Source organism: Pseudoliparis swirei, chromosome 10 (genome assembly GCF_029220125.1).
Source record: "Pseudoliparis swirei isolate HS2019 ecotype Mariana Trench chromosome 10, NWPU_hadal_v1, whole genome shotgun sequence".
Taxonomy (NCBI): domain Eukaryota; kingdom Metazoa; phylum Chordata; class Actinopteri; order Perciformes; family Liparidae; genus Pseudoliparis; species Pseudoliparis swirei.
In genome coordinates this window covers 8,425,965-8,440,714 of record NC_079397.1, presented here as the reverse complement: position 1 = coordinate 8,440,714, position 14,750 = coordinate 8,425,965, and the positions used below count along the sequence as shown (strand labels likewise).

At 43.2% G+C, this 14,750-nt stretch overlaps 1 protein-coding gene across 3 annotated transcripts in view; it reads right to left on the bottom strand.

Annotated features, from left to right (window-relative positions):
- Positions 1–9,300: 9,300 nt before the first annotated feature.
- slc41a2b (solute carrier family 41 member 2b) overlaps positions 9,301–14,750 on the bottom strand; it is a 28,898-nt gene continuing 23,448 nt past the window's right edge. For all 3 annotated transcript variants that reach the window (XM_056424679.1, XM_056424681.1, XM_056424680.1), the window contains one exon: positions 9,301–11,300. In XM_056424679.1, coding sequence (XP_056280654.1) covers positions 11,115–11,300 — 186 coding nt within the window. In that variant the 3' untranslated portion in view covers positions 9,301–11,114. The remainder of the gene's footprint in view (positions 11,301–14,750) is intronic.

Below are 14,750 nucleotides of genomic sequence, written 5' to 3'. Positions count from 1 at the left end.
TAACGTGCACAGGCACGTGCACAGACATTTTGGGGGGCAGGTGCTCAAACCCCAAAAAAGGGCACCCAATGCCAAAAAAAAATTCTGACAGAGTTGAAGCATTAGCAGCAATACACTGATGATGCTGTCCTCGACCTGCGTTTCCTCTGGGCAGCATCAGACCGCTCGCTTACATTTTCTTTATGAATAAAGATGAATTATTATATAGCAACAACAGTACAAGCGTTCTGATTGGCTAATGGGTCGTCATGCCAGCCACATATTGCCCTCCTCGCTGGTCTGATACGGATCCGTATTGCCCTCTTACGTCATTTTCAAAATGAGCGATATTGATAGACATCAACAGCCAAGAGCAGTGGTCCTCAAACTAAGGCCCGCGGGCCGGATAGGCCCGCCTCCACATTTGGCCCGGCCCTCTGAACAAGAGAGGCCGTATGATTTTTTTTCAGTCTGGCCACGCAAATCCTAGACTAGCCCGTTAAATAGAACGGAATAAGAATTCTCTCTCTCTTTCTCTCTCTTCTCTCTCTCTCTCTCTCTCTCTTCTCTCTCTCTCTCTTCTCTCTCTCTCTCTCTCTCTCTCTCTCTTCTCTCTCTCTCTCTCTCTCTCTCTTTCTCTCTTCTCTCTCTCTCCCTCTCTCTATTCTCTAAACATAACTAACGTCAGTAAACAGCTGGACGAGGCTTTGAAATCACGGAGTTTTTGTTTGTTTATTTTTTTAGGAAACGTCGGACCAGTTGTGACGTCATGTTTTCAGCAGCGTAATGTTGTGGTTGATTTATCACAAAACAACGTCAGGGGACAAACACCGTCAGGACCTGTGTGTCTGGTGCTGCGGGTCAGAGGAGAAGGAGGTGCAGCCGTTCGGTTGGCGCGAGAAGCACTGCGCGGAGGAGGAAGTGGAGGAGGGAGGGGCGCGGCGGGGGGGGGGGAGTGGAGGGGGGGCTCGTGAGCGCCGCGGAGCAGGTCTGACCGAAATTCTCACAATAACTCAAATAAATGCCCCGTCGGAGATTAAAACACATTTTGGGGAACTTGATGACAGAAAGAGTAACTTTTATTCTTAAATACGGATGAATAAAAAAAATGTGTCTCCAGCAAAAAGGGCACTTTACTCATCCATGGCAAAGGGGCTGGTGCTTGAGCACCACTAGGGCTCGTGCCTGAACGTGCACCGCTGCTGTGATCCTGAAATTTCCCGACTGGGACTAATAAAGGATTATTTTATCTCTCTCTTATCTTATATACGTTTTATAAATATATATTCAGATTTTTACATATATATACATATTTTTTAATATATATATATATATATTTATGTATATATATGTATACATATTTTTTAGATATATACATATACATATTTTTACATATATATACATATTTGTATATATAATAATAATAATCATTTATTTTATATAGCGCTTCTCAAGACACCCGAAGTCGCTTTACAGAGTCCAGAGTCCAGTAGTCATACACACATACAGTCATACCGGTGGTGGCATAAGGAATGATTAATTTGTGTTGAAGGGTTTCCTTAGACCGATCACGGCTGGCTGGCTTCAGGGGGAAGGACACTCGCTTCCCTGTGGGGTCAAGTGATGACATGTGAGTATCGGAGATGTGTTCCGACTTAGTGTCCTCCTGTGGTGATTAGTGTGTGTGGGGTGTTCACAGGGTGGCACGCATCCAGCTGTGAATCTCCCCAGGGAGTCGGCCTCCTATCTAGGTGTCGGGTCCTGTGCCAAACGGGATTGATCGGGCCCTGAGAACCCACCGCAGGCCGAGTCATCCGTCCTCTATCGATCTGCCGAAAGTACAGTTCCTGTCAGTGTAAAAGATGGAGTGCACGGTGGTGGAGATGGTGTGTGTGTGGGGGAGGGGGGTCAGAGGTCACAGTGTCACATCCAGGATGGTTACAAGCTGTCTCTGGGTTTCAGACCTGTGTGAGTAACAACTGCAGCTCATCCAGAATGCAGCAGCTCGACTGGTCTTCAGCCTCCCGAAATTCACCCACACCACTCCGCTCCTCCGCTCTCTCCACTGGTTACCGGTGGCTGCCCGCATCCGCTTCAAAACACTGGTTCTGGCGTACCGTGCTCTGAACGGATCGGGCCCCGTCTACATCCGGGATATGGTCACACCGTACACCCCGGCACGTTCGCTCCGCTCGGCAACAGCCAATCGACTTGTGACTCCTGCACCTCGAGCTAATCACTCGAAATCCAGACTGTTTGCTGTCCTGGCTCCTCAGTGGTGGAACGAGCTCCCCACTGACATCAGGACAGCAGAAAGTCTCTACATCTTCCGCCGGAGACTGAAAACACACCTTTTCCGACTATATCTGGATTAAAACACAGATGTGCACTTCAGTGGCACTTAAATAGCACTTACTTATGGTACTTTTGTAGTTCGACTATGTTGAGGAAATGTTACTTCCTGTATTCTTGTTGTTCTTAGTTTGTACTCTAGGTCGAAATGCACATATTGTAAGTCGCTTTGGAAAAATCATCTGCTAAATGACATGTAATGTAATGTAATGTAACTGTTTGGAGAGGATGGGGATTGTCAGCTCAATGAACTCAACAGGGAAACATTCATCCTGACTGGAGGAATGTCACCGCACGCTGTCAGGAATTCCTCCGCTGGCCCGACCAGTTCACCGAGATGGTCGAGCTTCCCTCACATTCCATCATGTACCATCACAGGATGCACAGGTGCTTTCAGACATGGCCTGGTCTATTCCCCAAAACCCGTTTCAGACGCCGTTCAAATCTAACGCTGTGGTCATTTACAGACGTAGCTTCATGTGTTAAAGCTGCATTCTCTCTACTGACCACCAGGGGACGACTCCTCTGGTTGTATCTATATATATGATTCTACTTCTCTCTTGATTTATTCCCTCAGTAAACATTGTAAACATGAGTTTATGACTCAATCTCTAGTTTCAAGTCTTCTTCAATACAGCATGATGTCATCATTGAGTAGATTATGGTCATTTAGAGTCAAACAGAACATAAAGCAGGGGATGCTTTAGGGGCGGGGCTACAATGTGATTGACAGCTTGTTGCCTTGTTTGCCTTTGGCAATCTGGGGACATTAATTTTGATTACAACAGTGAATCATGCAACATAGCAAACCATCTTATTGGTGTTTCTCATAATATTTTGCTTTGATGAAATAACACTAAGCTTGACTGATTTTGTTCCAATTTCCTGCAACCTGGTTAGTGGGTGATGAAACAATAGCATTTAATTTGGTTTATTGGGAGAATTATTCCTTCACAACTAAATTGTGGCATGAATAATTCAGGGGGCAGCTCCTCCAACTCCGATTGGCCGCCCTGGAAGACGACCTTGTGACTCCTCCCACTGCCCGTCTCCAAGAACTCTTGCTTTATGTTGATTGTATCGCTGTAATAGTGCACATGGCGGTATGAATCTGTGAAGACCACATCAGTGTAATGGTTATTCTCACAAACCTCTGGCTCCTTTCCTTCATGGTGCACTTTAAGACCCCCGGGGTCTCATAACTGTGACACAGTGTTCCAACATGCACTTCAGCTCCACGGGCAAAACCCACGGGCCCCTCGAGAAATACGTTTCCAATTACACGGAGCATGAAACATCAATTGTTTCCCTGAGCGCCCAGAGGTGCTGGGGGCCGTGAGCTACCTCCAGACCTCTGAGAACCCCCTCCCCGTAATAGCCTCAAGGGTAGCTGAATGAGTGACAGGCGGGGGGGCACATGTCTGGATCACTGTTGCTGAGCCAGCAGACCATCCCCCCCCTTCAGTTTATTAAGCACAGCGTCCCATCGACATGGTTCAAAATCAGCCATCTAGACGGCAACAGAGTTTTGAAAATCCAAAACACAAGCTCATACATCACGTGAAATATAATAATCATAGCGTCACCCAGGCACGTGCACAGGTAGAGCCCTATTGGGGCTCAAGCACATGGCCCCTTTGTCCTGGATGAGAAAAGTGCCCTTTCTGTATTCATGTCAAATACACATTATTGTGGTCGTCATGCTCCGGTTTATTTTTTCTGTTTTTTTAGATGTGAGACGGGAGTTGTTCTTCCAGAAAGCCCGTCGGCCCAAAGATGAACGGGACGATTAAAGTCTCCGTTTGATTCCTTCTTCAGGTTGGAACCGACATGCCACGTTCAACGAGTTCAGAAGGCTGAGCCCTTTGTCCGGCTGCTGGGAGGCGAGGAGCTTCCGGACGGTCTCTCCGGGAGCTGGTGGACGAGATGCCGGCTCATGTCTCCTGTCCTCAGCCTCCAGAGGACGTCATTCATGCTGCTGAGGTCCAGCGGTTGTGGAGACGTCCTCCTCCATGTTGTCTGTTCATTGGTTTTGTTTCAATGTTCTCCATCCAGTTAGGAGTTTGGTATAAAAGCATCATTTCATATACCGCCGGGGTCGGTTACTTACTTTCCTATTTTTGTCAATGAAAATCTTGGAAATAGAAATGATGCATTGCTTTAGTTGGATTATTTAGAGTGAGGATATATGTTGGCATTTGTTACTGATGGTTGCCAACTGACATGACACGTTTTTCCATGTAGGAGTTTTTGTACGATAAAATAACTTTGTGGTCATTTAAGCTGTTTGGCAAAACACAAAACAAAAATATAATCGTTTAATCGTTTATCTGTTATGAAGATGAAAAATGAGCACTGGTGTAAACTAACAATATATTAGACATTAATTATTAAGAATCAACACAATAAGTAAATATAAAAACTATAACATTGTAGTACATAAGTCTCAACCATTAAAGTTGATTTATAACCCAATATGAACATCATAACAGTGTTTGCTGACGCAGTAGTTTTTAATAAAAAGACATATTTAGATGTTGTTGTACATGTATTTATTAAAATGAGGAGATAATCTAAATACTGTACACAGTTTACATGAACGTACAGATTCCATGTGACAAATGAAATAATTATTATGTCTCGTTCAGGCTGAAGCGTCCGTCTTCTTCACAGCTGCTTCCTGTGTGGGCGTGCGGTGTCAGGGGTCTGGGTGGACAGGGGGGGGGGTCCTGATTGTACTTGTTCAGTGGTCTGCTGAGGGTGACGGGTTGGTTGACGTCCACCTTCAGCTGGGAGAGAGACAGAGGAGTCCTGCCCTGTGAGACACAAACACCAGAGATGAATATGTTTGAACTGAACTACACAAGCTTTACATTATTGTGTTGGATCTGGCCTCCGATGATGGGATCGTATTACTGATACTTCTGTAGTCTGAGTGAGGGATTACTTACTCCGCCCACTAAAAGAAAGGCAACCGCCACTCTTGATCTGGTCCTGTAGTCCTTCATCCTTCTCATATGGTCCTCCCTCGTCATCTTCTTCGTCGTCGTTAAGGAGATCCTAGAAGTTGCTTCTTGTGTCACAGCAATCGATACCTAAATAAAAAAGTATAACCACGCCAACCAGCCTTCCCCTGCCAGGCGCGAGGGAAGGCTGTCTGGAACTTTATCAGTCCTGCCGGGGCAGTCGGGCGAGTCCTCTTCCTGCTCCTCCTGGTAGACTCTTCTGGTTTCTGGGGGGCTGGGGCCGGAGCTGCTTCAAGACGTTCCACAGCTAAAGAGAGGGTGAGAGGAAAGGAATAACCAAGGACAGATACGGGAGAACATTCCTGCCAACTGCTATAAGACTTTATAATAAATCACCTCTGACCATATCCTCCTTAAATTGATCAATAACCCTTTCACTGTATACACTCTATAGACTTTGCATTTTCTTTATCATCTAATTATCTTAAATTGAATATTTCCTGCTCTGCTATTTTATTGTATATATTGTGTGTTTACTCTGTAACCTTGCTTCTACAACCAAATTTCCCCCTGTGGATGAATAAAGTATCTGTTCATCGCTCTATCTATCCGTCCATCTGTCTGTCTGCATATATCTATCTATCTATCAATTGTCTCTCGGTCTGTCTATCCATCCATCTATTGCAAAGTATGTTTTCACTAGAGATGCACCGATCAGGTTTTTGGTGCCGATCACCGATCACTGAAATCAGTACCTGCCGATCCGATAATACCGATCACGGTGTCGATTGAAGCATTCTATTTATTGTGTAGCATTATTGCCTAGGTCTATGAGGAAATACATATATAAAGCAACTCAAACATTAAAGAAATTACCGATTTCTTTAAACATTTAGGACTTTTACTTTGAAAAATTTCCTAATTGATACATTAAAATTGTTTGATTGCTATTGTAGGGGATTTCAGATATGTATGGAACACATATGCATTATTCATTTCCTGGAACTCTTGGGGAAATCTATATACAGGACTTTTTTTAACATACAAAAGTCTGACTTATTTTTATAAACTCTTCCTTGGTACAGTAAAAATGTTTTAATGTTAGCATAATTTAAGCTAAATCTCAGAAACGATCTATAAAGATACAAAATCAGTTAATTGTTTTCTTTTATATGTTCGTGTATGATTTGTCGACATCTTATTTTGAAAAACGGATGTTGTTTCACGTGGTTCTTTCTAGAGATGCACCGATCAGGTTTTTTGTGCCGATCACCGATCACTGAAATCAGTATCTGCCGATCACCGATCACTGAAATCAGTATCTGCCGATCTGATAATACCGATCACGGTGTCGATTGAAGCATTCTATTTATTGTGTAGCATCATTGCCTAGGACTATGAGGAAATACATATATAAAGCACCTCAAACATTAAAGAAATTACACATTTCTTTAAACATTTAGGACTTTTACTTTGAAAAATGTCCTCATTGATACATTAAAATTGTTTGATTGCTATTGTAGGGGATTTCAGATATGTATGGAACACATCTGCATTATTCATTTCCTGGAACTCTTGAGGAAATCTATATACAGGACTTTTTTTAACATACAAAAGTCTGACTTATTTTTATAAACTCTTCCTTGGTACAGTAAAAATGTTTTAATGTTAGCATAATTTAAGCTAAATCTCAGAAACAATCTATAAAGATACAAAATCAGTTCATTGTTTACTTTTATATGTTCGTGTGTGGAAGTTGCATTAAAAGGCAAAACACAATTCCTCAAGTTGAGCACACAAGTGTGTGTCTCGTTTATTCCGTAACACAAAAACGAATGAACACCAAAATGGCGCTGCCCAGATACCAAACCCGCATGGGGCTCGACGTCACAAACAGCAACACAACACTTAAAGGGACCGCGATCCCGGAACAGTCACACCGATGTGTGTGACTCATTACACTAATAACTGTGTAACGAACTACACCAGGAACAAGGGTGAATTATGATATCCCATTCACTACAACAGTACAGGATGAGACACACTGCAACAGTATGTAAGAAGAAGAAAAAATTCACACAATGCGAAGCTACAGTATAGAGAACATTAAAAGTAAATATAATATAATTTGTTATCGTGGAATATTGAAGATTATAATGATGATCTCGTTGTAATTAATCACGCAGCATATGGAGCCTTATTATTTGCTTTAATGTGTTGCACATCTACTTCTTCTTGATGATTGGCAGATGGATGAGCAATAGATGACGCGGGCTTGCAGGTGTATGGTCTTCTGACTAAACTACTTTATTTATTTGACAGCTATACGTTTCCCCTCTCAACTTCTTGAAACTGTTCGAGAGGTCAAATGATTACTGTCCATTATTTTTTTTGTAAAGTCTTAAGAACATTTGTTCTTCTTCTTTAAACAAATAATGTATTCTTTTATTTGGAAATATTGACAGGTACATAACACAGTAAACATGAACTGATATTTCCATTGTATATTATCTTTTTGTTGAAATATCATATAACAACCCACTCTCCCACCCCTCCCACTGTATACACATAGAGTACAGGACATTAAATACATAAACAATACATACAAAGAGGTCACCTCATTTCACCGAGCCAGACGTACACACACACACACACACACACACACACACACACACACACACACACACATCTGGAACATCTGTATGTAGACACACCTGCACAGAGTCAATACCCAGTATCACACAAGTACAATATATCCAGAAATTAAATGACAATATGAGTTGTTCTTCTTCTTTGAGTACAGCCAACCTATTCTACCACATGACTTGGGGAATAGACACAACTGAACATCAGAAATAGGATATTGTAAATCTACAACTGGCACATCTCCGGCTCAAGATTTATTTCCCAGGGACGTAGACAAATTTTTTCTTCATTCATCAGTATTTAAGAATAACACTTACTCTCTCTGTCATCAATTCCCCCCAAATGTGTTTGGATATCTGTCGGGGCATTTATTTGAGTTCTTGTGAGAATTTTGCCTCGACATGCTCCGCGGCGCTCATGTCTTCAGCTCTCATGTCTTCTCACGACACAAAGTGTTTCAGGTGTTTCGTAACAACCAATTACTTGCTCACTTCAAGTTACAGTGATCAATAGAAAAATCATTTTGCCAATGGGTGCCCTTTTTTTGGGGTTTGAGCACCTGCCCCCCAACATGTCTGTGCACGTGCCTGGCGTCACCCTTTAATAATGAAGATGCTCAGCCTGGAATGGGTTGTTAAGTGCTATGATAATCATGCGTTTGTCGATGTCTTGATGCAATTATCAGTTGATACAAACCTCCTGAACCATAGGGAGTCCTTCATCTGAAGAACTCTCAGACCATCCATCAGCACGAATAAGAGATATTCATGGTGCCTTTGATCACACGAGAGGTGAGTTGTGTTGGAATGCTTCTCCCCGTGTTTGAGGAGATAAAGGTAAAGCCATTAGTTATTCAACCCAGAGAGCATGCAGTTCGGTATCAAGACTGTGAAGTCTCATGAGAATCCACAAATCCCATCTGAGACAGGGGCCAAAAGACCATGAGGTAATGAGTCCACATCCACAGACTCTATATCATCTATACAAAAGACCATATTTATTAATGACACCATCTTTTATATTGTGTGTCGTCCTGTGTGCACTTGATTTTTTTTTAAAGCTTTTTTAACTTGCAATACTCCCTAATATGTGAAAAGCACAGCATATTGTTTAATTATTAGTAAATATTTATATTTTAAAAAATGCTTTTGCCAATCTGAAATTGTTGTGTGAGCAGAGAAAAGTTCTGGAACTTCTTGATGTGTTGGATACTATTTAGGGATTACTTCAGGCACATCTTTACCGTTTATTTGCTCCCCTACTACGGCTCCTCCCCCTGCAGTGCAGCAGGCGACCACCGGGTGGCCGACTGGACGAAAGGAGCCAAACCCCCAAAAAGAACCACAAGTGAGACGCGTTTCATCAGAAGGACATTTATTTATTGAGACCGACGAACACAAATAAAGGCATTCATAGCAAATGTACGTCACCCTCTATAATATGACAACTTATGATCTCTAATAGTTTCATGCCAGCAATTCAAATGGTGTCACTCCTCAATAATACAATAGTCGTCGTACAACTAAAAGTACAAAAGGAATCAATTTCTCATCATCACAATGCGGTAGAAAGAAAAAACTGCATTAATAGCGTGACGGAGAGAGAAATACCTTGTGGACCAGTGAATCTCAAGAGGCACATGTTGGAGTTGATCGGTCGTTCACGTGCACACGCTCACGTGCACACGCTCACACAATATGCTGCTGAGATTAAAGGAGGAAGTCGGATTTAGGGAAGACAGATATAATTTCTCCGGAGTCAGAGACACACATTGAACAATCTTCATCTGGACCCTTTGAAACACAGAACTATGAAAAGTGACCATAACCTAATGAGAAGACAGCTGATTGGACGAGTGTAGATGCTATGCATACGTTGTTGTATTGATTAGCGTGGGGTGTCTCTGTGCCGCTCGTTGTGCACAACGGAGGGCGGCAGACAAAAGGAAGGACATGAATGACATCACAGAGAGAAGAGTTCATGCTTTGTGGATATCGACACAACATCAGGAGGCTGGAAAGATGGAAAGAGACACGAGTTCATCCGTGGATTGGTTGACCGTTCACTAAACCCGCCTCCTCTTACCTTCTGTTGACAATTCGGCCAACTGACATTCAATGAGCTAATTTAGCCAACGTAAAATTCTCGAGTTGCTCTCAGCTATCTGATGACATGATGGCTGTGTACTCGATGCTCGGCTGCAATACTGATGTCACATGATGAGCCACAGAGCTGCAGGTCCCAGGTCAGTTTGACTTGAAGCTCATTCCCTTCTCTCTCCAAACTAGTGCCTGTGTCTTTTAGGCCACGATTAGCCTAAAAGACACCAACACTAAAAAAATAAATGCATCGTCCTTGTATTGCAGTGTTAAACCAGTTGGTTTGCATGACAAAGATCAGTTGTATTCATATAGAAGCTGACGACCTGTAACTGTCACTGTTAAGGTTGACCTTGAGGATGACCTTTGAGCGATGGACCATGGCTTCTGGACTCAACTTCATCAGATCAACTATAAAAGTGGACGTGGTCGCCGTGAACGGGGCTTTTTTAAGATGTTATTTGTAACCCCACAGAGCAAAGTACCGCTGCAGGTTATAACAACCCAGACTGAGTTATTACTCGTAAACACACAGACCTGACACGTCCAGGGGCGGTTGCCAAGCACTGATTGGACGAGTGGTTTAGTGAAGGGTCAAATCTCAACGGCTAAGGTACCTTAAAGAGCGTTACACATTATCCATTAGTTTAATTGTGAGCCTTTTTAGTAATTCTGTCCATGTCCTTACTCTGTCAGCATCATTCACTGCAGAAGAAATCATTTAAATTCAGCAGAGAGCGCTATAGAATTAGACTGGAATTAATTTAGCCTGGCACAAAACTCAAGTACATCCCAAAAAAAAAGGTAAAGCCCCAAAAATACATACTCCAACAAAAGAGATGTTTTTAAGGAGCAGTTCTCCGACTGACGCCTGGCGGGCAGAGTGAACCACCTCGGCAGCAGCAGCGAGGTTCCCTGCTCCTCTGCAAGTGCTCGAAATATGAACAGAGAACAGTCTAAACTTATGGAATATTATGTATTTTGTGTATCATATAAAAAAAAGTAAAAAAACGATCAGAAAGAAGTTCCCCAAAACCCTAATGTGGTTTCAGTGAAGCGCTCCCACGATGCCTCAGTCGCCCACGTCGCTGTCCTGGTCTCCGATGACCCACAGGAAGTGGAAGCTGAACGCCAGCAGGGCGGTGCCAAGCAGGTCGCCCAGCGCCGTCAGGTAAGGGATGGCGAAGCTGTCGGGGTCCTTGCCGCTCCGCCACATGGAGTGCACCATCCAGTCTGCGATGCACAGCAGCAGCAACACCTGGAGGAGGAGGAACAGGCGGGGATGTCACTTCTCTTAGAGGGAAACGGGCGGAGGAGACATCGATGCATTTAAAACCCTCATCGAGGTCAGGAGGAATCGGTTCGGCGGTTATGGAAACACTGCTTTGCTTTCCGTCTGAGAGTTTGAGGAGTACGTGGATAGCACTCCGTCGTCTGCAGAGTGAATGTGTAGCTAGAGCCGGAAGCTTAGCACAGGGTTCATGCACATGTGGACCAGTGGGTTTCCACATTTCCATCACCAAACATTTTGTGAAAATGAAAAAGTGAGAAAATGTGGTATTTAAACTAACAATGAGAATTCCAAAGCATACAGTACATAACCTAAATTGACTCAAATGAATGAGAGACAATTGTTTGATTAAAAGAATAAACATGCATGTCTTTTCAGTTAAGGTGCGTTCACTTGCAGCGCGAAAGATGTACGCCGAGTGTGAAGAGCGTATGCCGGCTTATATTTTGAGCGTCATTCTTTTACAAGCATATTACTCATTTAAAACTCAGCGAAAAATGCACATATGAATATAACAAATTAACATGACTTTTCCAAAACTTTTGGGGATATCTTTCCCCCAGCTCTTTTCCAGGCCTGGAATTAACCATTTTAAAATAGCATGACTTTTCCAGGTTTGCCATGACTTTACGAACCCTGAAAGCAATTGTAACACCTGGGCTTTCCACTTATTGACTGGTGAACAGTCTGAAATGTAAGAGTAATTTGTCCTCACAGATTTAATAAAGTTATGAGTGAGCTTCAGAGGTGCCGGCTGCTTCTTTTGTTTCTATCTTCCATGCTACGCTAAGAGGAGAAATAAGCATAAACTCTTTCTGTAGGAACCACATTATATATGTCAGAAAGAATACTACAGTATAAATAAGAAATACAAATCCTTTGAACATATTCATAATTTCTCTGCGATACAAAATAAAATAAAGAGTGTGTGTTTGTGTGCGCGTGCGTTATTGTCGTTAGCATTTAGCTCAAAGCAGCACGGTGCGAACAGCCTTACAGAGCCACTTGGCTATGAACTCTTCTTTATGATGATAATAATGTGGATACAAATAAAAAATACAATGCTTATTCTTGTGGTCACTAATATTTTGGAAAAGTGGGCCTAAATATTCCTTTTCTTATTCCGATTGAGGCTTTTTCATGGCAAAAGAAAAGAGAATAAGGAGAGGCCTCCGAGTTTACTCCTCCACCAAAAGAATACAAAGAATATCAAGATGGAGACGAGTAACGCTGGTGTTGGGCTGGAGGAACAAGAGTTACCAGACACTGTGCAGAACGGAATAAACACTCAGACTGTCGGAGAGTTAAGAGAGTTATTCATCATTCACGTTTCCACGCGTGGAGGCAACCGTGCCGAGAGTAAAAGAGAAGTCCATTAAAAGATAAGGAAGAGTCCATCATTTAAGGGGGAATGGGCTGTCCGGAGTGGTGTGCAAACATTCTCGAAACACAAAAAGAGCATGGCCGTCATCGGGAATATGAGGAGCAGCGGTGGTGTGATGACAAAATGGCCGCCAGCGGCGTGCAGTCATGACACCGTGGAGCGTCTCCCGAGCGTACGTCCAGCGTTTAGACCCGACCATCTACTTGTGTTCATGACGACATCCTGTGTGTTGTAGCATCATAATCTACACACTTTGAAATTTGTCCTGTTGCTCACCGATTCCGCCTAGCAACAAGACTTGGGTTCCGTTGGGTGGTCCAAGTAGAATCGACCAATCGCATCAAAGAGGCTGAATGCATTGGCCAGAATGCAATCTTAATAAAGTAAATAAGGAATCTGAAAAAATTAAGAAAAGTAATCATGCCGCCCTCATTAACGGGTGGCAAATCGTGTTAATTTGGTCATGTGTTCATGAATCAAAAACGAATATAATGATGCCGTATAACAAATTAAACTAAGACTAAGCCATCCATTTATACATGCTCCAATATACAACTCAACAACCGCAGCCAGACCAAACCAAATATATAGATAGACAACAGACACATTGCTTACCTTATGATCAATATCTCTACGTGACCCCCAGCTACACGTCACGCCCCGTGACCTTTTGACCCAGAGTCAGCCTGCTCGATCGGCTTCAATCTCAGCCAATCACAAAGCTTGGACGACCACCGAGACAACAAATAAAGACAGGGGGGCAAAGGCGGGGAGAAACTCCAGAGAAGTTTCAGGCTGTCGGCCTTTCGAGGATTAAGATGAATCCAATTCCCTTAATTTGGCAAAACAAAAAGGAAAATGAAAGACAAGTATAACAGCGGCATCAGGCCGTTTGTCCTCCGTCTCTGTGTTCAACGCCTCAATGGTGTCTGTTTGATCTCCCGAGACGGTCGAGCTCGCCTCCGTGTCAATTTTCGCCAATTACGCCGGCGGCAGAAATGAGTCGGACTGCCGCTCAGCCCGGTGCATGCTGGGAGCAGAGTGGGTTGGATGAGATTCCTCCGGCTCCCTAGCTAACAGAGTTGGACATCTTCTTTCTTCTGGCAGCGTTCATCATTCTCCGACGCATCTCTCAATTTGTGCCACTAAATTGCTCGTCCCGGTGTTCAAAGTCATATTCAAACTTCTTGACTGTAAAAACTTCAAACTCATGAAGTGAACTAAATTAGAGGTCCCAGTTTGAGGGACTTGATCATTAGTATAATCCCTCTAATGCCCATGTAAATCCACTTGTTCCATTCCATTTGTGGCTCAATCCAGCCAACACACATTGCTTACCTTATGATCAATATCTCTACGTGACCCATAGCTTCACGTGACACCCCGTGACCTTTTGACCCACAATCAGCCTGCTCGTTCGGCTTGAGTCTCAGCCAATAGTAAAACTTGGTACAAAAGTCTCATTTGGATGCACGATTAGGAGGAGTCTAAATCATGACAGTTATCAAAAGATATGATTCATCGGCTAATGTTAAGATGATCCGAGGACAAAGAGCATTATTTTGGCTCATTTAGTTTCTGTTACTGCAACTCAAGAGCTGATTGGCCCGAGTTGCGAAGTTTTTGCCAAAAGTTTAATTAATTCAACCAGATGCGAAGTTCGCAACGCCCTAAAACGCGGCGCCTGGCAAAATTTCACGTCTAACGCAACCACGCACGTCTGTACTTTGACTTCACGTGGGATCTCGTCGCCCTGGAAATTTTCCAACGCTTTTGGTGAGAACGCACCGTAACAGCGCAGGTATTTATTCATCATCCGTACAAACGCACGTGGATTTAAAACGCTCAGTCTTCTTGTGAACCTGTAACCCTCCAGCTACGTCTCGTGGAGCGTTCCCTCCCCCGCTCCATCTGCCGTCTCTCCCGTGTCACATCTAAACATTCGCCTTGTGGAATATACTTCGCTCACGTCGCACTGTCGGAGGAAAAGACGTGAACTCGTTACGTCTCCGTGGAGGAAAATAAATAAATAA